Here is a 24,887-nt window from a genome sequence, read left to right on the forward strand (position 1 = left end):
CCGTGATTAACTGAATCCGTGATTGCTGATCCGCAACTAAGCGAGGCCCCACTGTATACGTGTAAGGTTCCACGGCGTGTCTCTTCCACCAACAGCTTTACTTCAAATATCAACTCATCATATCTATCTAGAGACAGTCTAACTCCTTTAAAATTCCCCTTCATCACTGAAATAATATAATTCTATATGCAACTCCTTCCATCAAAATCTACTAGAAAATACACAGGCTGAAGCCTTAAAAATAAGAATATCTTTGATCATATTATTAAGAAATTACTTTCTAATTCCCCCCAAAAAGGAAGGCAGGATCACTACTCAATAAGCTGAACAGTTTTTAAAAACTTACCTATATATTTCTGTCTCTCTTTCCCATGAAGCCTCATCACGTGAGAAAAAGATTTTGACTGCAACAGTTTCTCCTTGCCAAATACCACACCAAACTTCACCATAGCGACCCTGAAAGAAGTATTTCTCATTAAAAAATCTAATGTACTAAAAAAATTACAAATTTCATAACAAACATATCTTCTGGTACTTTAATCTGCAGAAGTTTCTACCACACTCCCTCAAAAAGTAACAACTGAGTAATTCCACAAGTCATCAGAAGGTAAAAGAACCACCCTTGATGAGTAGGCATTAACTCAGGCACAACAACTAAGTTCTTCAGTCACAAACATGATGTACTCTACAGGGCTGTGAGGTAGGTCAGTATAAAATAATAGTAAACAAATATTTGAAATATGATACTAAATTACAGCCTTACTCACCTGATGGATATATTTATTTGCAAAACTTGGTAACAAGGTAGGTAATTAATGATTAAGGGGGGGTGAGTGGGAAGGAATACCCTCATTCCACTGTTAGCACTTTGGAATTATGAGCAAAGTGGGGTATAATTGAGGTAGATATGATGATAAGCTCTGGTTTTTATACCTAAAAAAATAAAAGTACAGTGAAACCTTGTTTTAATGGACTAATTGGCTGGGGGAAGGTCTTCCGTTAAAGCCAATTGTCAGGTGAAGTGAAAAAAATTCACATTATGAACTAAACTGGTAATAAAGGTAATAAAACCAATTTTAACTTGGTATATATTATTGGCATATTCCATAATAAATAGCCTATTCAAGGAATAATTCCATATCAATGAAATCAACTTTTAACTGAGTGGCTAGCAAACAAAATGTAAACATCGAATCATACAGTTGCATTCACAGTGACCTTTATCGTTTGGTAGCCTTTTAGAAATTTTAATAGTAGTGCGATTACGGTAATAATAACATTTACAGTAACATAACTAATTTTCAATTCAAAATTCATTATCATTTTGGTAGTAAATAACTTCTCCGAACAATGCAGTCACAAAAATGACAATTTGTCGAAAATTGCATTTTTCCTAACTATACAAACCTGAGGTCCTTTAACAATAGGAAGGTAACTAGCGGCAGCTGGGACGGTCGTAAGCTTCGAACAAGGGGAGAACGGTAGTTAACTGCTTGTCCGATCGTGCGCGCGCCCGCTGCGCCCGAGAGGTGAAGAATCACTTTTGCTTTAGGCCCATGCAAAAAGTTGCAGAGTGAGGGGTGGCATGAGGTGGGACTATATGTAAAGGACCTCAGGTTTGTATAGTTAGGAAAAATGCAATTTTCGACAAATTGTCATTTGTTCCGATACGTAATACAAACCCCTCCGGTCCTTTAAACAATAGGAAGACTCACTTCTTGGTGGAGGAATCTGAGTCTTTTTGGTGAACAGACTGGTGTTCGTCCAACCCTGGAGTGCCTCCCTGGTCGTAAGAGCAAGGGAGGGATCCAAACCTCTGTCCGATTGATCGGGGTGTGTACCGCAGGATCAATGGTCAGACCTCTGGGCCAAGTACTAAGAGAGAGGCAAGCGTATCTCTTCGTACCAGCAAGCAAGAACTTGTTCCTGTTTGCAAGAGACAATCATAAAATGATGGGTTTGTCTCAATTTGGCATCCACTTCCTCCCCCTTGTTGGAGGAAGTGGTGGATATTTACTCCTATCCCTACTGAAAGGGATAGGATGGTGCTCTATTGAGTAGCTCACCTGCATCTCGTCCTTACCCAGCAGGGTGACGACCGTGTCCCTCTACCCAAAGGTAGAGGAAGAAAAAAAATGGGAAGAGGAGCCAGTCACACTCTCATTCCTCATCCATTCTTACGGTCACACCAGGCCTCGATGCTGTTCAGCCTGCGAGGGTCTGGGTTAACTACACAACGTGTTGAGCAACCACCACGGTTCCCAAGGAAAAAGATCCAAGGAACTGTGGGCACTATCCTGAAGGTAGAAGGAGGTGCATGCGGTCCGGTTGGACCAGGCGCCTGCCTTCATTACCTGCGCCACGGAGAAGTTCTTGCGGAAGGCGAGAGAATGATGAGAAGAGGCGTCCACACTCATCCTGGGTGTGAGTTTCTTCAGACAACTCCGTCGCACCTTCACAGGACAAAGCAGCATAGCCTTCGTATCGGAGGCGGTGACGTCCCTTAGGGAGGGTATTGTGAAGGACTCGAACCAATCGTCAGTTACCGAAGGGTTCTGAGTCTTCGCTACGAAGATCGGTACGAAATCGAGCGTCACAAATCCCCATCCCTTTGTGCTTGACTTCTCAAGAGAAGTCATGCAGTTACCTAAGACGAAAAGAAGGGAATAGTCGTATGACCTATCTTCTCGACTTTGGTTATGTACAGTACTATACTGACAAGCTATTAAGACGAAGTAATGATTGCTCTGGAACAACCGAACTAAGTCCACAGCATAGTTCGTAACTGACTCGGGCGCTCTGACAGCTGCCGACTGACTGGTTCGGAATCAGTAGAGGCAAGTGTGCCAAGCATCCGGGATAAGTTCACGTGACCTTCGCCCTTTAAAGAGTTATGCTGAGAGACCAAACAAATAAAATATTTGTTAGTCACCGATGCCGGACGGCGCGGCGATGATTCTCTTAATGCATAAGCTCAAAAGGCGAAAGTCAATTGCCTTCAAAAGACCGAGGTCCCTGATGGCAAGAAAATCTCATAGACGTTGAATCTCAGTCAAGGAAGAAAAAACACTTATGTGCAGTTGAAGACGAAGGTAGGCAATGAATGCAACCTACGTCTTCCAGCTGAATCGAGAGAAGGATCCTAAGATTCTAAACCTGTGCTTACAAATGATCTGAAAACGCTAACCGCCATTTCATTGCTGTCCGTTTGTGCAATGAAAGCGGGGCGTTCTTCAGTAATGAAACACAGGGGAGAGCCGCTTGAAGAACTGCTTCTCATGGGCTGAACGTTTGGAAGTAGAGCTGGCAGGTGTGGGAGTAGGCGATGTCTTTCAATACATCTGCTAATCCGGGGTGAACAATGAACAATTGTACACCTCCGAATAAAAGATATTTTGAGGACAAACTCAGATTCCGCAAAAATCATTCGCATTATCGGGATACGATGCAGCAAGAGACTATTACAGAATTCTGTTACCGTGCGGTAAACAGAAAGATGAGAGTCGAATAGATATCTCTGTTTAAAATTCTCGCAATACCGAAGACGATGAATACTAGCGTTTCTCAGCAGTAGATGGTCATTCATGTATGCGAGAATCCCCGTTAATCAGAGACTTAAGGTCTGGTGATTGTTGGGCAGGCGAAGAGATACGGTTGTTATTCAATCAAAGCAGGTGAGAAAGGTACATAAACAACCGTCTACCTCAAAGCGGCAGCTGATACTGAAATGCCTCGGGCAATTCAATACGCAGTAGCTGTCGCTGAACTCGTCATCCATGAGTTGCCAAGTAATCCTTTCCACGAAGGAATGCGTTCGGCTAGAACCACCGAGCATAAAAAGATATGCTCGAGCAATTATATTAAGCGAAACGAATTTCGGTAAATATAAAAGCTTAAATGGTGTTGTTGTGACAACACCATAAGTATATAAAATTGAAACTGGAAACTCCTGGGAGGTTGCAGGCAACCCGGGTTGCAGTTCAATTAGAATACTTTTCGTCTAAGTCGCAATCCGTAGAAAAATAACCAGGATATGCGCCTACCCCCTCGGACCATTCAACTGCTTAGCAGAATCATGTCGCGAGGTTAATATACGCAGTATATTTGTAGGATTCTGAACAACGATCTCCATCCTAAATTCTTTCCTTCAAGAAACAAAACCTAAGGAATGGAGATTGGAGATCGACCACCTTCGTTCTCATAAAGAGAGTGAAGGAGAAGTCTTCCTCGAAGGAAAGCTTCAATGGTGAACAGAATACTACGACGATAGTTCCAGCCAAACTGGATATTCCCGTCCGTTCTTCTCTATTCCAGGTTGGTCGCCTACTGTGAGATAGTCTTCTTTCAGCAGCAGTCTTCTTCCTAATGCTAGAAATTCCAGGAATTCGAGCATAGGCGAGGTTCCCGATTATCGTGTAACAATCGGGGATTCTCGTCTCGCTCACTTTGGACCGTGGTCTCGCCTAAGTGTTTGGAGATCGTAAGAAACTCTAACACTATGAATGCGCTAGAAATTCCGTAGAATTCTAAGCAGTCTGCGAAAACCCCCCCTCCCCCACCGAATTCGTCCAAACGATATCGGCTGGTGGTCCTCTCGATTCCCGTAGAAATCGAGAATGGGGCAGGATCCCTCCTCAACGACCGGGGCTTAGTCAGGAGGACCCGAATGGTTCCCCCCTGGTAGCGCAGTCCCCAACGTGGGATCCTACAGAGAAATCTCTGTAGGATCCTTCCCCTTTCCCTCGTAGCCGTAAGGAGAGAGGGAATGGGGGAGGAATTGGATACTCGCTCGCCTTCCCAGTGGAACTAGCAGTTGGAGAAGAGTAGGAGCAGCCATCGCCTTGCGGCGATGGCCTCTCAGAGTCTGGGAAAACGTATCGTCAGGAGAAAACGTTTTTTCCCCCGAGGAGGGTTACGAACGTTCTCACTGTAGGTAAGGGTCTGCCGCCACTGTGAACGTCGTCTGGGTGGGGCTGATCGACACCTGACAGGAGAGAGCCGATACCGTCCTCCGACTCATTCCAGTCCTCGTCGAGGTCGAAACCTCTCAGGAGGACCGAAGGAGTATTTAAATACGGTGTCCGAAGACACGTAGAAAGAAAACGCCGCTGTCGCAGTAGAGGAGGTGGAAGTAGCTTGATCGACCGGCCAGAACTGAGAGAGCCTTCTTGTCCGGAGACGAGAGAGACTGGTTCAAGACAAATCGGCAAGCTGCGATCGCGGCATACCCACCGTCGGTTGGGTTCCCTCTCGGGCCCCAAAACGACTCGAGCAGAGACATGGGCTCTGCTGGTGGGAGCGGCGATCCTTCCCCCGGTCGTTGTGCTGACGAATCAGTGCAATAACCCTGGGTAAAGTTACTCTGAATCTCGGAAGTTACAGCGTCTTGAGGAGTAGGACCGTCCAGTCCCTCCAACAAGAGCAGCTCCAGGACCCTCCTCCTTCAGAAGAAGGACCAGCAACAGATCCCTGACGGTTGCCTCCAATCACTTGCGCGTACGTCTGGTTGGTCCTAAGACCAACCTGGCACGTGCGGCGTCGTGACGGATCGTGAGCGGCGCATCTCTCACGATCACTCCTATATACCCTCGCTCTTCCTGGCGTATGCCGAGGAAGTTGAAGGTATCGGAGAGACAAGAACTGACGCTACCCCCCTCTCCCCCTGACGGTCACCTCCAATCACTTGCGGCGTAAAACGTCCTTGGTTGGAGTCCATAAGACCATACGTGGCACGTGCGGCGTCGTGACGGGATCGTGAGCGGCGCACCTCTCACGATCACTCCTAGCTACCTCGCTCTTCCCGGTGTAGCCCGAGGAAGTTGAGGGTAGTGGAGAGGACAGACCTGACGCTCCCCCCCGCTCGCTGGCAGGACCAGCGTATGTTGGGGGGCTGCAGCCGATCACCAACCCGCGGTGGGGATCGATCTGCAGGCCTGGCCGTGCCGCTCACCTGTGGCGAGCGGCTCGACTGAGCACGTCCCCGACCCCGGTGGCCCGGTAGCGTCAGACGAGCTGCTGCTGGGTCACCGTATCCGCCCCGGCGGTCCCTGTGGGGGAAGCGGCGGTCAGGTGACCTGCAGAGCTCGCTTTCGCTGTTGAGAGCGTGAGCGTCCTCGCGGCACGTCAAAACGCTGGTACCTAGCGAGGCTGGTACCGTCGGGTCGAGGGGGGGACCTGGGGGACCTCCCCTTCCCCCAGCCTCAACCCGTGGCCGGTCAGAGACCGTCACGTCCACCCGAGGTACCGGCTGGTCGCTGCGGAGAGCGGCCGCTGGCCTGGCGAGAGTCACCTGAGCGGCTCTCGACAGTCTTCTGCTCCGTGCCTCGGTCATGACGCTGGAGCAAACTCAGGCGTCTTAACTTTGGCTGCACGGTCACCCGAAGGAGATCGTACACTCGGAACTTCTCGCGGACGAGAAACCGAGCCGGTACCGGCTTAGCAGCAGAGCTGCCAAGACCAGGCGAGGGTGTACCAGCGGTAGCCAGCACACCCTTGGTCCCCGTCTTCTTCTTCTTCTCAGAAGGGGAGACGGGCCCGTTCCCGAAGGAACAGGAGGACCCAGCAGAAGAACCCCCCCCAACCCCGTCACACCGGAATGTGACGAGCCCTTCGAAGTTTCCCGAAGGAGTCTTCTTAGGGGGAATAACAAAACCCGGTTTACCAGTGGTCGCTGCGAGAGCGGCCGCTGGCCTGGCGAGAGTCACCTGAGCGGTTCTCGCCAGCCTTCTGCTCCGTGCCGTGGTCTTGGCGCCGAGCGAAACTCTGGGCGCCGAAACTTTGGCTGCACGGTCTCCCGAGGGAGAGCGTACACTCGGGATCTCCCGCGAACGAGAGACCGAGCCGGAACCTGGCGTAGCGGCATCGCCGCTAGCACCAGGCGAGGAAGCTACCAGAGCTACCCCGATAACTCCTCTGGTCCCCGTCTATCTCTTCCTTATGGAAGGGGGGAGACGGGCCCCGCTCAAGAAGGAGCAGGAGGACCAGCAGAAGGACCCCCCACCCCCCCGTCCCACCGAGGTGGGACGGGCCCTTAGAAGTTCCCGAAGGAGACTTCTTAGGGGGGGGAGGGGGCAGCCCCTTTTCCCTTCTTTCTTCCGGCTTATGGGCCTTAGAAGTCGAAGGGGAAGAGGCAGCAAACAGACGAAGAACGAAGATGACACCTTCCTCTTCTTCGTCAGCTCACGCAGGACAGTCGTCAGGTCCTCCATCCAGCCGGAGTCGGGCCTATTGCCGAAGCAACACGGCCCCGACTGCACCTGTCCGGAAGGACCTGGGACTGGGGAAGACACACCATGGGCAGGACCAGCATGGACAGGCGCAGGAACCAGGAGCGACAGGAAACAGCAACCAGCTCAGGAGCGGCAGGAACAGCTGGCAGCGGTAAAACACAGAAGGGACAGCCAAGCCAGTAGCGGGAACCACATCAGCGACAGGTACGGCAGGCCTAGCCATCGCCTCGTAGAATCATCGGCAGCCAGCGTGGTACTGGCGGCCGGTCCAGGGGCGAGCTGCTGGAACAGCGGAAGTCTGGGGCAGGCAACACGAAGAAAAACACAGGCGGCGGCGGCATACCCCTCCTCGGTACGGCGGCGACGGCCCTAGAAGCGGCAGACGGCGTCACGACACAGCATGGGGAGTGTAGACCAGCGGGGGAAGCAGCATAAGCGGCCGTGAAGGTTGTAGTGGAGACCACTCCAAGGTCACCGCCCCAGACCTCGCTAGACTCTGCAGCGGATCGTGGATGCTAGGCACGCCCTGCAGCCGCAGTGGTCCATACCTGTCCAAGGTCGTCTCCCACGGCTGTAGCACCTGCGGTAGCACAGAGATTAGTAAGAGGGGTTCCCTCACGCACGGGGGGGGGGGACATGCCCCACCCCGAACGGAAGGAAGACCCCAAAAACAAAATCGAGGAAGCTGAGCGGGGGGGCAGGAAAGAAGAGACGAAGAATCGGATACCAAGGAGTCGCGGGAGAGCTTTCCGACAACTTCCTGGCAGACCTTCGCTTCCCCTACCCCCGCACAGCAGTGAAAAGTAATATGAAAATGAAACAGAATACTGCACTTGCGATTCACTTTCATAGAAACTTAAAGAGGGAAAAATCAATTCCCGGTAAGAGCGGAAACTTGATCCATAATAATATGATGCTATCATAAATATATATGAAAATGAACAATACTGCACTTGCTATTTTCACTTTCACAGCAATAAATCGTAAGGATTAATTCCCGGGTAAGAGCGGAAATTGATCCAAAATTAAATTTGATGCAATTAATAAATGAAAATGAAAAGAAAACTGCATTGCGAATCCACTTTCATTGCATTCTATTCATACAAAATAAGAGGCTCTTGCCGAGCGCAATCAAGCTCTCGGCAACGAACGCACAGGGCAAAAACAAAAATATAATGAAAAAGAGTACTTACATCTTCAATTACACACTTTCGCCCAAAATACATGACTCGGCGCGAGTGCGCCCGCCCTCGGCACCGAGACATAATTCAAGGGTTCAATTCATGAAAAGAGCGGAAATCGCCGTCTCTACGGCGATAGCTCCATGTTGATTCATAATTAAGTAATGAAAATGAAAACAGTGTACTTACAGTTTCATTTTCAAGTCAAACCAAACCATTAGTAGAAAACACAATATAAACAAAGCATACGACGATGAAGCGGGCAGAGAGCGATGTACGAACACGTCCTTCACACCCGCGGCCGAAAGCAAAAGTGATTCTTCACCTCTCGGGCGCGCGGGCGCGCGCACGATCGGACAAGCAGTTAACTACCGTTCTCCCCTTGTTCGAAGCTTACGACCGTCCCAGCTGCCGCTAGTTACCTTCCTATTGTTAAAGGACCGAGGGTTTGTATTACGTATCGGAACAAACAATAATTATTGTACATTACAGTATTATTGTTAGCAATTGAATATTCTTCATAATAAAAAGCATATTCGAGGAATAATGCCAAATCAATAAAATCAATTCATATCTATTAAAGTCCAGCTAACAAAATGTTGACATCAAATTATGAGGGCAGTCACTCACAGTGCTATTATCTTTCGGTACCTTTTCAAAATTTTAATGGTAGTGTAATTATGATAGTAATAACGTTTAAGATAACGTAGTGTTCATATTTCACTTAAAATTCAGTATTTTGGTGGTAAATAAGTATAGAACAATTCAATCAAACAAATGACAATTATCGTACATTATTGTATTGTTGTGACTGGCGATGAATATGTAATAAAACCAGTTTTACCTTATATATTATGTTGGCATATCTTCATAATATTAATAGCCTATTTAAGGAGTAATTCCATAACAATGAAATCAACTTTTATCAAAGCAAGGCCAGCCAGCTGACAATATGTAAACATCCAATTATGGTAGCACTCACAGCAATGTTATCTTTCAGTATCCTTTCATCCTTATAAAGTTGTAATGGTAAATAACAGTAGTAATATTTAGGATAACATAATAGCATTCATTTTTCACTATAAATTCATTATCATTTTGGTAGTAAAAAATAGTTTAGAATTATCATATTATTAGAGGTTTGTGGTGGCCATGAAACGTAAACAAAACAATGCTTTCCTTTTAGGCAATGTGTTTAGGGAAAACACGATAAAGAATTGGCTTTGATATTGTTTATTTTTAATTTCTAAGGAAACATTAAGTAAAATAGTACTTGTAATAACATCATCTTTACATAAATGATATTGTTAAGATACAATAAAGTTTTATACATACTTACCTGGCAGATATATACTTAGCTATAGACTCCGTCGTCCCGACAGAATTCAAAACTCGCGGCACACGCTACCGGTAGGGTCAGGTGATCTACCATTCCCGCCGCTGGGTGGCGGAATCCCCCAACCATTCCCGGTTTTCCTGAGCCAGATTTTTCTCTACACCTTGTCTCCTGAGGGGAGGCTGGGTGGGCCCTAATCGTATATATCTGCCAGGTAAGTATGTATAAAAACTTTATTGTATCTTAACAATATCCATTTTTATACATGCGACTTAACCAGGCAGATATATACTTAGCTGATTGACACCCTTGGTGGAGGGCAGAGACAAGCTATATATATAAACAAAATTCTAATAACGGGAACAACAATTGTTGTAGGATATCAATCCTTGGTTCTTACCTGTTTGGGCTGAAGACTTCATGAATTACTGTCATTTAGTCCTGCCCTGCCTCAAGAGCTTCAAGCGAGGTAAACTAAAAAAACTACCTATGACCGAACAGCCCTTCTGGATCATGTCAATGGGGGCTAGCCCGCTTACGCGACAGAACTGCATGGATCGTACCAATGGGGCTTACCCGCTTAGCATGGCAGAGCCTGAACCTGTATCTTATCAATGGGGCTAGCCCTCCTTACATGACAGAGCTTTAGGCTTTACATAATGCAACAACGAGGAGAAACCAAAAGTTAATCCCGACCACCTGACCTCTCTAACCATGTTGTTAAATCTAAGAACTGAAAAGGGTTCTTCCTATACCCTCCTTTCAGTCAACCATGAAAAAAACCAAACACCACCCATAATGTTAAATTACTTAACCTAACTAATTAGGATTACCTCATCTCCTCCTCCCAGCACTAAATCCGCCGCGGACACATATGCTCCCAGTGAAAAGCACTTCTCAATAAGTAATAAAACTCTCACATCCTTTAGATAGTGAGAGGCGAACACTGAGTTACACTTCCAATACGTGGATTCAATTAGATCTGAAGGGACCACACGTTTTTATGAAAAGCCATTGAGGTTGCTATGGTCCCACTCCCACTTCGTGTGCTTTTTTTTTACCCTGAGGAGTTTTTAAATTGTTCTTCACCACATTTAAGATGAGCTTCCTTAATAATGTCTTTAATGAAAAAACGTAAGGGCGTTTTTTGATATTGGTCTTGTAGGATCCTTGACCGAAACACCAAAGACTTTCCTGCGTACCTCCCAAAAGAAGAACTTTCTTTGTAAGATAAAATTTTTAGACGCTCTTACTGGCACAGGTCTTTTCCTTTTCTTCCCCCGTAAAGAAGAAGAGAGTGCCTTCACTTCGAAGCTTCTAGGCCACGGTTTTGATGGTTTTTTTTCGTTCTTGGCTAAGAAGAGAGGGCTTAAAAGAGCAAATTGCAGCCTCCTTCTTAAACCCCACTCTGCCCTCTAACGCTTGAGTTCACTCACCCTTTTTGCCGTGGCTAAGGCGAACAGGAATAAGAGACTTCCTTGTCAAATCTCTAAAAGAAGAATTATTGGAAGGTACGAATCTTCCAGACATCAGATAATGCAGCACTATATCCAAGTTCCAACTGGGTTTATTTTTATTATTCTGACTTTTTGAGGTCTCGAAAGACCCTAATAAGGTCATGTAGATCCTTATTGTCACCTGACAACATCCAAAGACCCCTATGCCTAAACACCACCGAGGGGCCAGCATACTTCTATACCCCCTTGATCGTAGATACAGCTAGGTCACACTTTCTTCTAAGGTAAAGAAGAAAATTTGCAATGTCGGTTATAGAGGTACTGGAAGAGGATAGCTCATGCGTCCTGCACCATCTTTCTAAACACTTCCCACTTTCGAACTGGTACACCCGTAATGTGGGATGGGTCCCCCTCCTGGCTCTTGCGATTGCTTTTGAAGCTTCGCGAGAAAACCCCCTCGCTCTACGACGATTCTTCGATAGTCTGAAGGCAGTCAGACTTAGAGCGGGGAGGTTTTTTGTGATACCTGTCGAAGTGGGGTTGTTTGAGAAGATCGCTCCTTAGAGGGAGCGATCTGGGAAGATCCACTATCCACCCTCCAGCAACTCTGTCACCCAATCTAGGGCTGGCCAAAAGGGAGCGATCAAAGTAATCTCGTTCCCTCTGAGGAGGCAAACTTTCTTATTACTTCCCCTACCAGTTTGAAGGGGGGAAAAGCGTACCCGTCTATTCCCTTCCAGTCCATGAGGAGCCCGTCTATCGCTATTGCTCTTGGATCCGCGATGGGGGAGCAATAATTCTCCAACCTCTTGTTCCAGTTGGTTGCGAACAAGTCTACGTTCGGCCTTCCCCATAACCCCCATAACTGATCGCACACTTGAGGGTGGAGAGTCCATTCGGTGGGGAGTACTTTGGTCTCTTCTGCTTAGCAGATCCGCTCGAACATTTCTCTCTCCCTGAATAAATCTCGTTAGAAGAGAGATCTGCTTCTCTTGCGCCCAAAGCAACAACTCCCTCGCTGTCTCGTAAAGGGAGAATGAATGAGTTCCCCCTTGCTTCCTGATATATGCTAGGGCTGTCGTGTTGTCTGAATTGACCTGAATGATCGATCCTAATATCTGTTCTTGAAAAAAAGTGTAAGAGAGCTAGGTGAATGGCTTTCAGTTCCTTTTTGTTTATGTGCCAGGACACCTGAGCTCCTTCCCAGGGTTCCCGACACTTCTTGCGAATCCAACGTTTGCTCCCACCCTAGTCAAAAAAAGTCCGATGCGTCTGCAAACAACAACGCTCGGAGAGGGCTCTTTATGTGCAATGATCATTCCTTGACCGAGTTTCTTCCGGGTCTAACCACACCGAAGATCTTGTTTGACCTTGTCCGTTATCCTGAATGACTCTTCGAGGTCCTGGGAACTTTGATCCCAGTTCTCCTTCAGATAATACTGAAGGGGTCTTAGGTGCAGTCTCCCTAGGGAAACGAACTGCTCCAACGAGGAAATGGTTCCCAGCAAACTCATCCACTCCCCCCTCGCGGAACAATGTTCTTTCCCTAGCAATCCCGACACCTTTGTAAGGCAGCGTTCTATTCTCTCTGTTGACGGAGACGCTAGAAAACCCCGAGAATCCATCCGAATCCCCAGATAAACTATGTTCTGCTGTGGGATCCAGCTGGGACTTCTCGAGGTTGACTAGGAGTCCCAATGACTGCGTCATCTTTAATGTTATCGAAAGGTCCCTCCAGACACTGTTTGCTTCGACTTTGCTCGTATTAGCCAGTCGTCCAAATACATCGAGATTCTGATCCCCTCTAAATGTAACCAAAAATGAGCCACATTCCTTAGGATACCCGTGAAGACTTGCGGGGCCCGTCGAAAGTCCGAAGCAAGCGCTCGAAATTGAAACACTCTTCCCTGTGACATGAACCTTAGGTATTTCCTTGATGCCGGATGAATTGGCACATGGAAATATGCATCTTGAAGGTCCAGGATACCATCCAGTCCCCTGGACGAAGAGCAGAAAGTACAGAGGAAGAGGTCTCCATCGAGAACTTCTTCTTGATCACAAAGACGTTCAACGCACTTACGTCCAGAACCGGCCTCCACCCGCCCGAGGCTTTTGGTACCCGGAATAGATGGTTGTAGAAAACCTGGTGAATGGAGATCTTGAACCCGGTTCTATTGCCCTTTTCTGCAACATAAGTTCTACTGCTTGCAGGAGAGCTTGACTCTTGACAGGATCGTTGTATCCTCGCTGTTAACTCCCTTGGAGTTCTTGTTAAGGGAGGATATTCCCTGAAGGGGATGAGGTATCCTCTCTCGAGGATCGAGAGGGTCCAGCTGTCCCGCCCCTCTCTTCGCCCAGACTCTGGCAAATTTCGACAGTCTGGCGCCTACCGTTATCTGGAGGACTTCTTCTTCATTTTGCCTTCCCTGCAGGTCTCCTGGAAGGTCTTCCTCTGGTATCCGGTCTTCTACCTCTAAAAGGGGTTCTTGAGGAGGAAGAGGCTCCTCGAAAGGGCTGCTGAAGAGGTGTTTTATCCTTCTTTTGAAAAGGAACCGCAGGCTTGAACCTCTTTGCTGACTGTGTCAGTAAATCCTGTGTGGCTTTTCGAAAGCGGCGAATATAGCAAGGCCGACCTTTGTAGAGGAGATACTGACTTGGACAGGAAAGACCCATACACTGCTCTCTTTTTCAAAACTCCCGATCCAAAAAGAGCAGCCACTTCCACCGAACCCGTCCATCACCGCTCTGTCCAGACACGATAACACACTCGAATAATTCTTCCATCGTGACAATTCGGGATCTTGTGCTCTCTTCGCAAGGGCGTCCCAAAGCCCAGTCCATAAAATTAAATACCTCGAGCGTCCTAAAGAGTCCCTTTAGTAAGATGGTCCAGTTCACCACATCCCCCAAGTAGCTTTTTGCTGATAGTAAAGCGCGCCTCCTTGAAGAATCCACTAAGGAAGCGTAATCTGCGTCTGCCGATGAAGGCAGTCCAACTAAGCCCATAGGTTCCTGGGTATCGTACCCATCTTCCAGGTTTACCCGTCAACTTTGAAGGAGGGCATGAAAAAACAGTCTTGCCCGCCTCTCTTTTATTCTTAAGCCATTCTCCAAATCCTTTGAACGCTTTTTTCATACTAAGGGCTGGACGCATTTTTACAAATGAGGATGCCTTTGGAGACTTCGTGCTCGATAGCAAAGATCCTGGAGAGGGCGGATCCGCTGGTTGAAGCTTATCTCGAACTCCTGCAACAACAACAAGGACAATCTCTTATAATCAGAGACTACTACATCCACAGGTATTCCTTCATCCCGAGACTTCTTCTAAGTCTCGGCTGCCGGGGATCCTTTCGGAGAAGAGCGGTTCTTAGTTGTCGAGGGACTTCTGTCAAACGAAGAAGAACGTCGTCCGAGTGACAAATCCTTGCTACTACAAGGCGCAATCGAGTTCTTTAAACGCACGAGATCTTCTCTCAGGCACCTGTTTCCTACCAGGTGAAGGGCTTCTACCTCTCCCGAAGAACTCATAAAGTGCGAAGGGGTCTTACTCTGACCTAAGCTCGTACAAGGCGCCTGGCGCCTACTCCGACTCCTGACGCCTGCCCGACTCCTGGCGTCTGCTAGACTCCTGGCGCCTCACCCGACTCCTGACGCCTGCTCGACTCCTGAAGCCTGCTTGATTCCTGGCGCCTGCTTGACTCCTGGCGCTTGTCGTGACTCCTTGTAGGCTCTTGACGCCTCTCACAAGACTCTGGCGTCTGTAAGGCTCTATACGCCTGTAATATTCTTGGCGCCTACTAGGCTCTGTCAACTCTATGTTTCTCACAAGCTGCTTCTTAGGCTCTTGACGCCTATCCTTGATCCTCCAAAGAGGAGTCCGACTCCTGACTTCTCTAAGAGACGTAGCTGACCGCTTGCTCGGAGCGGCTACCTGGGAACTTTCTCCTATAGAACCGTTAAGGCTTGGACCCGATTGGCTCCCCCTGCGAGCGGCTTTTTAACCGCTTGGGGAAAACTTTTTCCCCTTTCCTGGTAGAAATTAGGAAGGAGGAATCGTTGTAAAGGGAGAACGAGAAGAGGTCCCACCCCCCTCCTCCGGAGGACGAGTGACCCTGCCTAGTTGTGAAGAAACTTCCCTCTCCTACCCCAGGGGAAGAAGGAACAATTTTTTGAGTCCTCCTTCCCAACTGGGAAAAAGGGAAGTAAGGTTTCCTTTGTTGCCCTTCGGAAAACTAATCCCTTTATTATGTAAAAGAGGCCCCCCCGCCTACCAAGGATGGATCTTTATTTGCTCCCTTGTTAGATTTTAACGCAGGAAAAAAGCTTTGTCCCGGATTCCTTGGAGGCGCGTGGGAAAAGAACGGTCTTTCCCTCCCGCCCCCACTCTTTACTAGTCGAAGGAAAAGTCCCTCTGGGAAACCCGCGTTTAGAGCCTGGGCTTGAATCCAAAAAGCCCGTTCCTTTCCCTTACGGCGCTTACCCCACGATCCCTCTTCCAGAGGAACGAGAACTTTCCGGAAGCAGAGCTCCATCCCACCGCCCTGGACCGAGGAGGGAGTCCCCGACAGCAAAAAAGAAAAAAAAACACTCCGTTCCAGGAATGCCCTTTTTTCTAACGGCCCCTATCCCAAAGGCCCAAAGCCCTGGGACCTCGTTAACTTTTTTCCAGGGGTTCCTGGCCCGAAGGGAAAACGCCTGAATCCGTTGGGGGAATGCCCCCCCCCTCCCACATCCATCCCCTGGCGGCTTTTTTTTTGGACATTCCCCTCCTCCCCTGGTTCCTGCACCACCCCCCCCCCCTGGGGAGGTTTTTTGGAAAGCGGTCCCCCTAGGCCTAGGAGCAAATGCCGGGGTAGTCCCGAATTCCCAGAACGCCCCCCCCCTCCCATCCCTGCAAACTGGGGTGGTCAAAACTGGGGGGGGGGGGGGGGTTACTTCCCAACCTGAGCAACCTCTTACCTTTTGTGGGGTTTTTTTTTTTCCCATGGCTTTTCAAGCTTGCTTCCCTGGAACGCTCCCTGATTCGAGGGATCTCATTTTTTATTTTTCCCATTTCCCCTGAAAACAAAATGAAACCCCTTAGATTCCAACCCCACAGGGAGAAAGGGGGCCCTGATGGTTATGGGAAGAAACAATCATCTGGGTTTTTGTAATTTGTTTTTCTGATTTCCAGGCTTTCAAAAAGAAACAAGATCTACTCGGAGCTTCTAAGCTTTGAAACCCGCGTTTTTTTTCCCCTAGCCTTTTCCTAGTCCCTTCTCTCTTTTGTCTTAATATAAGGAAGCTTAAAGTCCTTCCCATCCTTTTGCTCCCCCCGAAAGCCCCCTTTCCAACATTCTCCAGTTTAACAAGGTGTTTCTATCAACCGCACATTCAGAACCTCTACATTTAACTAAAAACAAAGCGTATGAGGATTACTCTGCTTTGTTAAACAACCTAGTTCTGCATTCTTCCCTTGCACAAACCCTAAACTTAGGAGTTACTTTAACTTCAGCCATCTTAATAGACCAAATCCAAAATCCTAATCCAGTCCAAAATAAGCGTATGCCAACCTCCCGAGAATAAACAAGAGTACTTCACCAAATGTCCAACCAATTCTCGGCAAATGAGCAGAATTCCAATCAGGAGAGACCAAACAACAGTTGTTGCCGGCCTCAGCGACAGAGAAAATCTGGCTCAGAAAACGGGAATGGTTGGGATTCCGCCACCCAGCGGCGGAATGGTAGATCACCTGACCTACCGGTAGCGTGTGCCGCGAGTTTTTGAATTCTGTCGGGACGACGGAGTCTATAGCTTAAGTATATATCTGCCTGGTAAGTCGCATGTATAAAATGACAATTGTCGAAAATTGCATTTTTCCTAACTATACAAACCTGAGGTCTTTAACAATAGGAAGTAGCTAGCGGCAGCTGGAACGGTCGTAAGCTTCGAACAGGGGAGAACGGTAGTTAACTGCTTGTCCGACAGTCGCGCGCCGCGCGACTGGGAGGTAAACAAATCACTTTTTGCTTTTGGCCCATGCAAAATACGCAGAGTGAGGGGTGGCATGAGGAGGGACTATATGTAAAGGACCTCAGTTTGTATAGTTAGGAAAAATGCAATTTTCGACAAATTGTCATTTGTTCCGATACGTAATACAAACCATCGGTCCTTTAACAATAGGAAGACTCACTTCTTGGTGGGAGGAATCGAGTCTTTTGATGAACAGACTGGTGTTCGTCCATCCCTGGAATGCCTCCCCTGGTCGTAAGAGCGAGGGAGGGATCCAAGCCTCTGTCCGATTGATCGGGGTGTGCACCGCAGGATCAATGGTCAGACCTCTGGGCCGAGTACTAAGAGAGAGGCAAGCGTATCTCTTCGTACCAGCAAGCAAGAACTTGTTCCTGTTTGCAAGAGGCAACATAAAGTATGGGTTGTCTCAAGCTGGCATCCACTTCCTCCCCCATTGTTGGAGGAAGTGGTGGATATACGCTCCTATCCCTAGTGAAAGGGATAGGATGGGGCTCTGTTTGAGTAGCTCACCTGCATCTTGTCCTTATCCCAGCAGGGTGACGACCATGTCCCTCTAACCACAGGTAGAGGGGAAGAAAAAGATGGGAAAGAGGAGCCAGTCACACTCTCATTCACTCATCCATTCTTATGGTCACACCAGGACTCGATGCTATTCAGCCTGCGAGGGTCTGGGTTCGCTACACAACGTGTTGAGCAGCCACCACGGGTCCCAAGGAAAAGATCCTCCAAGGACCTGTGGGCAATATCCCGAAGGTAGAAGGAAGGGCATGTGGTCTGGTTGACCAGACCCCTGCCTTCAGTACCTGCGCCACGGAGAAGTTCTTGCGGACAAGGCAGCATCTCCTTCGCATCGAAGGCGGTGAAGTCCATTAGGGAGGGGATTGTGCACGACTCGAACCAATCGTCAGGGACCGAAGGGTTCTGAGTCTTCGCTACGAAGTTCGGTACGAAATCGAGCGTCACGGATCCCCATCCCCTGGATGCTTGACTTCGCAGGAGAAGTCATGCAGTTCCTCAGAGGAAACGAAGGAAATAGTCGCATGACCTATCCCTCTTCTCTACTTCGGTGATGTCCAGTACCCATACTGGTCTGTCCGTTTGCGACGAAGTCTCCTCGCATCCCCTCCTATCCCCATGCAGCGAAGTTCTCGGTAGTGGATAGGACACCGACACTCCATGGTGGGTGTCAATGGTATGGGTACTGTGACAAGCTATTAAAACGAAGTAATGATTGCTCTGTAACAACCGAACTAAGTCAACAGCGTAGTTCGTAACTGACTCGGCCGCTCTGACAGCTGCCGACTGACTGCGTTCGGTAGGAGGCAAGTTGTCAAAGCATCCGAGTAAGTCACGTGACCTTCGCCTTTAAAGGGTTATGCCGAGAGACCAAACAAATAATGTATTTGTTTGTCACCAATGCCGGACAGCGAGGTGATGATTCTCTTAAGGCATGTGCCCAACAGGCGAAAGTCAATTGCCTTCTAGAGACCGAGGCTCCCTGAAGGTAAAACATCTCATGGTTGTTGAATCTCAGCTAAGGAGAAACAACACTATGTACCGTTGAAGACGAAGGTAGATATGAACGCAACCTACGTCTTCACAGATGAATCGAGAGAAGGATTCTCAAGATTCATAACCTGTGCTTACAAATGACTGAAAACGCTAAACCGCTATTTCATTGCTGTCCGGTGAGAAGTCGTAGTTGCAATGAAAGCGGGGCGTTCTTCAGTAATGAAAACACAGGGGAAAGCCGCCTGAAGAACTGCTTCTCATGGGCTGAACATTTGGGAGTAGAGCTGTCAGGTCGGAGAGTAGGCGATGTCTTCTAACAAATCTCGTAATTCGGTTGAACAATGAACAATTGTACACCTACGAATAAGAGATATTTGAAGACAAACTCAGATGTCTGCAAAATCATTCGCATTATCGCAGTGCGATGCAGCGGGAGACTTGTACAGACTTCTGTTACCAGTGCGGTAAACAGAAAGATGAAAGAGTCCAAGAGATATCTCTGTTGAAAATTCTCGCAATGTCGAAGGCGATGGAATCTAGCGTCCCAGCAGTAGATGGGTCCTTCATTATTGCGAGAATCCCCGTTAATCAAGAGACCTTAGTCCATGATTGTTGGGCAGAGATACGGTTCGGTATCAATCAAAAGCAGGGCAGAGAGAGAGACTAGCAGACCGTGCATATCGGAGGCCCGGCTGGATACTGAGCTGGATAGGCAGTTCAATACGCAGTAGTTGAGCCTGAGCTCTCGCTGACTCGTCATCCTGAGTTTGCCAGGTAATCCATTATTCCACGAAGGAATGCGTTCGGCTAGAACTACCGAGCATAAAAGATATGCTCGAGCAATTATATTTAGCGAAACGAATTTCGGTAAATATAACAGTTTGAAATGTGTTTGTCGTGACAAAACCATAAGTATATAAAATTGAAACTGAAAACTCCTGGGAGGTTGCAGGCAACCCCGAGTTGCAGTTCAATTAGAATACTTCTCTATAAGTCGCAATCCGTAGTTTAACTAGGATATGCGCCTACCCCTCCCTCGGACCATTCAACTGCTTAGTAGAATCATGTCGCGAGGTTAATATACGTAGTATATTTGTAGGATTCTGAACAACGATCTCCATCCTAAATTCTTTCCTTCAAGAAAACAAAATAAGGATTGGAGATCGACCACCTTCGATCTCTATCAAAGAGAGTGAAGAGAAGTCTTCCTCGAAGGAAAGCTTCAATGGTGAACAGAATACTAAGACGATTAGTTCAAGCCAAACTGGATATTCCCTTCCGTCCGATCTTCTCTAGTTCCAGGTTGGTCGCCTACTGTGAGATAGTTCTTCAGCAGCAGTCTTCTTCCCAATGCTAGAAATTCCAGGAATTCGAGCAATAGGCGAGGTTCCCGATTATCGTGTATATCGGGGATTCTCGTCTCGCTCACTTTGGACCGTGGTCCTCGCGTAAGTGTTTGGAGATCGTAAAACTCGAACACTGAATGCGTTAGAAATTCCGTAGAATTCTAAGCAGTCTGCGAAACCCCCACCAGAATTCGTCAAACGATATCGGCTGGTGGTCCTCTCGATTCCCGTAGAAATCGAGAATGGGGCAGAATTCCTCCTCAACGACCGGGGCTTACGTCAGGTAGGACCCGAAGGTCCCCCCGGTAGCGCAGTCCCGAACGTGGGATCCTACAGAGAAATCTCTGTAGGATCCCTCCCCTTTCCCTCGTAACCGTAAGGAGAGAGGGAATGGGGGAGGAATTGGATACTCGCTCGCCTTCCCAGTGGAACTAGCAGTTGGAGAAGAGTAGGAACAGCCATCGCCTTGCGGCGATGGCCTCTCAGAGTCTGGGAAAACGTATCGTCAGGGAGAAAAAGAGAGTTTTCCCCGCGGAGGGTTACGAACTCTCACTGTAGGTAAGGGTCTGCCGCCACTGTGAACGTCGTCTGGGTGGTGGCTGATCGACACCTGACAGGGGAGAGCCGATACCGTCCTCCGACTCATTCCAGTCCTCGTCGAGGTCGAAACCTCTCAGGAGGACCGAAGAGTATTCAAATACGGTGTCCGAAGACACGTAGAAACGCCGCTGTCGCAGTAGAGGAGGTGGAAGTAGCTTGATCGACCGGCCAGAACTGAGAGAGCCTTCTTGTCCGGAGACGACGAGACTCTGGTTCGAGACAGAATCGGCAAGTTCCGATCGCGGCGGACCCACCGTCGGTTTGGGTTCCCTCTCGGGCCCAAAACGACTCGAGCAGAGACGTGGGCTCTGCTGGTGGGAGCGGCAATCCTTCCGCAAGGTCATTATGCTGACGAATCAGCTTAATGACTTCTGCAAATTCCTCTGTATCTCGGGAGTTACCGTGTCTTGCGGAGTAGGACCGTCCAGTCCCTCCAACAAGAACAGATCCCGAGATACTCCTCCTTTAGAAGGAGGAACAGCGGCAGACCCCTGACGGTCGCCTCCATCTACTTGCGCGTATGTCCTGGTCGGTCCTGGAACCGTACCTGGTCCATACGGCGTCATAGCTGGGTCACGAGCGGCGCACCTCTCGTGATCGCTCCTCGGTACCTCGCTCCTCCCGGTATAGCCCGAGGAGGTTGAAGGTATGGGAGAGGCAGACCTGACGCTCCCCCCTCGCTCGCTGGCAGGACCAGCGTGCGTGGAGGGCTGCTGCTGATCGTCAACCCGCGGTGACGGTCGAGCAGCAGGCCTAGCCTTGCCGCTCGCCTGGGGCGATTGGCTCGGCTGAGAACGTCGAGACCAATCTCTAACGTCAGGCGAGCTGCCGCTGGTCACCGTCTTCCGCCCGGTCCCATCGGGAGCGGCGGACGGGTGACCTGCTAGGCTCTCTGTCGCGTCGAGACCGGCCAGCGTCCTCTCAGCGCGTCGAGCCGCTGGTACCAGCTGGCTGGTACCGGTCGGCCGCGGGGGACTCCTTCCTCGCCTCAACCCGTGGCTGGTCAGCGACCGTCACGTCAGCCCGAGCAGCCAGTTGATCGCTGCGAGAGCGTCCACTGGCCTGGCGAGAGTCGTGTGCACGACTCTCGCCAGTCTTCTGCTCCGCGCCGCTGTCTTGACGGCGAGCGAGCTCGGGCGTCAAAACTTTGGCTGGACGGTCTTCTTTGGAAGAGCGTCCACTCGGTGCTTCTCGCGAACGAGAAGCGGCCGAGACGGAACCTGGTTTAGCGGCAGAACCGCTAGCACCAGGTGAGGACGCACCAGCCGAGGCTGGTGCACCTCTGGTCCCCGTCGACTTCTTCTTTGCAGAAGAAGCGACGGGCCCCGTTCCCGAAGGAACAGGAGGACCAGCAGAAGAGCTCCCCAGCTCGCCTGAGCGAGCCGGGCCCTTAGAAGATCCCGAAGGAGTCTTCTTAGGGGGGGAGGAGGCAACCTTCTTCTTCTTCGGCTGTTTGGCCTTAGAAGTCGAAGGGGAAGGAGAGGCAGCAGACGACGAAGAAGACGACGAAGATGACGACGACACCTTCTTCCCTCTTCCTCTTCTTCTTCGCCAGGCTCCGCAGGACAGACGTCAGGTCTTCCATCCAGGAGGGAGCCGGGGCAGTTGCCGAAGCAACAGGGCCCGACTGCACCTGTCGGAAAGACCTGAGACTGTGACAGCACCACCAACAGCAGGAACAACAGGAACAGCAGGAACGGCAGGAACATCTGAAAGTGAATGAGCAGCCGGCACCTGATCTGAAAGGGAATGAGCGGCTGGGACAGCAACAGGTACGGCAGGCACGGCAGGTACCACAGGAGAGCCAGGCGTCCTGTCGGCAGCTACCGTCATCCTCGGCACTGGCGGCAGGTCCAGGGGGTTGGGGCAGCGGAAGTCCGGGGTCGGCAATACAAAGAACCCAGGTGGCGGTGGCACCGTCCTCTTGGCACGGCAGGAATTGGTTCTGGATTGCAGCCGTGGGTGTTACCGACTATGACATGTGGTGTGTACACCAGGTGCCGGTGGCATCTCATATGCTGGTGTCGAGATTGTGGTTGTTGATAGTGGTTACCGTACCATGAGACCACTGCCGACCTCGCCAACCGCTGAATCAACCCCTGTATGCTCGGCACTCCCTGCAGTCCAGCGACTCCCACCACCACTGTACCAGGTCGTCCTTCGCTGATGGCACACCTGCGGTAAAGCAAACCAGTCGCCTGGATGTCCGGGGTAGCAGGCGCCCCCACTCCTCCACACTCGACGGATCGAGAGAGGAGAAGGACTCCGCTACCCCCCCCCGCAGGGGAAGGCGCGAATCGTGGGGGCTGGTCGGGGGGTCAGGAAAGGGAGGACGAAGTGTCCGTTACCAAAGGAGGCACTGGACTTTCCGATGACTTCTTGGGCGGCCTAAGTCTCTTCCTGCCCTCGTACAGCACCCACTGCGCCTCGGACCAATGCATACACGTTACAGAGGGCTCGTTGCGGGAGCACTCTCGCCCCCGACAACGAGTTACAACCTCGTGAGGATCTACATCTACATCCAAGGTCGTCTCCCACGGATGTAGCACCTGCGGTAACATAGATAGATTAGTAAGAGGGGTTTCCCTCACGCACGGGGGGAAGACATGCCCCACCCGAACGCAAGGAAGACCCCAAATACAAAATACAATGAAGAAGCTGAGCGGGGGGCAGGAAGGAAGACGAAGAATCGGATACCAAGGGTAGTTCGCGGGAGAGCTTTCCGACGCTTACCTGGCAAGACCTTCGCATTCCCCTCCTACCCCCGCACAGCAGTGAAAAGTAATATGAAAATGAAACAGAATACTGCCCTTGCGATCACTTCATAGAACTTAAAGGAGAAAAGATCAATTCCCCCCGGGTAGAACGGAAACTTGATCCAATAATATGATGCTATCATAAAATATATATGAAAATGAAACAGAAATACTGCACTTGCGATTCTTTTTTTTTTCACATAAAAAAATCGTAAGGATCAATTCCCGGGTAAGAACGAAAATTGATCCAAATAAAATTTCATGCAAATAAATAAATGAAAATGAAAAGAATATTGCAATTGCGAATCCACTTTCATTGCATTCTATTATACAAAATTAAAAGGCTCGTGCCGAGCACAATCACACTCTCGGTAACGAACGCATAGGGCAAAAATATAATGAAAAGAGTACTTACATTTTTCAATTACACACTTTCGCCCGCCAAATACAATGACTCGGCGCGAGCGCGCCCGCCCTCGGCACCGAGACATAATTCAAGGGTTCAATTGATGAGAGGAAATCGCCGCATCTACGGCGATAACTCCATGTTGGTTCATAATTAAGTAATGAAAATGAAAACAGTGTACTTACAGTTTCATTTTCAAGTCAAACAAACCATTAGTAGAAAACACAATATAAACAAAGCATACGACGATGAAGCGGGCAGAGAGCGATGACGAACACGTCCTTCACACCCGCGGCCGAAAGCAAAAGTGATTTGTTTACCTCCCAGTCGCGCGGCGCGCGACTGTCGGACAAGCAGTTAACTACCGTTCTCCCCTTGTTCGAAGCTTACGACCGTTCCAGCTGCCGCTAGCTACTTCCTATTGTTAAAGGACCGATGGTTTGTATTACGTATCGGAACAAACCATATTTTCACAGATAACTGTTCTTGCAAAAGTTAGCCTATACACTGATGGTTTTGTAATTTAACAGTCATCTTAGGCTATACTACCCTTGGCCAAATTTTGTCCATTAAATCCGATGTCTGTTGGTTCCAGGTCTGTTCAAATGAGGTTTTACTGTTCTTCAAAAAATTTTTACGTGTTCTTATCAAAAAACCAACCAGCACCTTTTACCTACTATACTTGCTCCTTAGGTGGAAGGTTGTCTCTCAACCGACTGAAAGCTGAAACACAGCTGGAAAAGTAACATTCCTGGTCATGAATGTGAGCAGAGGACCAATGACTCTTCTGACCTCCTGTTCAATCTGGCATATGGATTCTTGCCCAAGTAACAAGAACCTTGAAGAACTAATGCTGGGGTCACACATTCACGTATCACGACGGCGTATGCCCACGTATGTGGATCGTGGGCATCATCGCGGTGAAATGACCTTGAATATCTGGTAAACAGGACACGGGCTAACGGACATAAAGCCAGCACCGTAAATTGCGCCGCAAATGTACGCGCAAAGAAAGCGAGGTCGGACGTCTACCTGAAACTAACGCCGATATT

At 49.1% G+C, this 24,887-nt stretch overlaps 1 protein-coding gene across 1 annotated transcript in view; it reads right to left on the reverse strand.

The window, feature by feature from the left end:
* LOC135198080 (activin receptor type-1-like) overlaps positions 1–24,887 on the reverse strand; it is a 128,554-nt gene that overhangs the window by 75,556 nt on the left and 28,111 nt on the right. The window contains exon 7 of the mRNA XM_064225504.1: positions 347–456. Within this exon, the coding sequence (XP_064081574.1) occupies positions 347–456 (110 nt within the window). The remainder of the gene's footprint in view (positions 1–346; positions 457–24,887) is intronic.

Source organism: Macrobrachium nipponense, chromosome 21 (assembly GCF_015104395.2).
Source record: "Macrobrachium nipponense isolate FS-2020 chromosome 21, ASM1510439v2, whole genome shotgun sequence".
NCBI classification, from domain to species: domain Eukaryota; kingdom Metazoa; phylum Arthropoda; class Malacostraca; order Decapoda; family Palaemonidae; genus Macrobrachium; species Macrobrachium nipponense.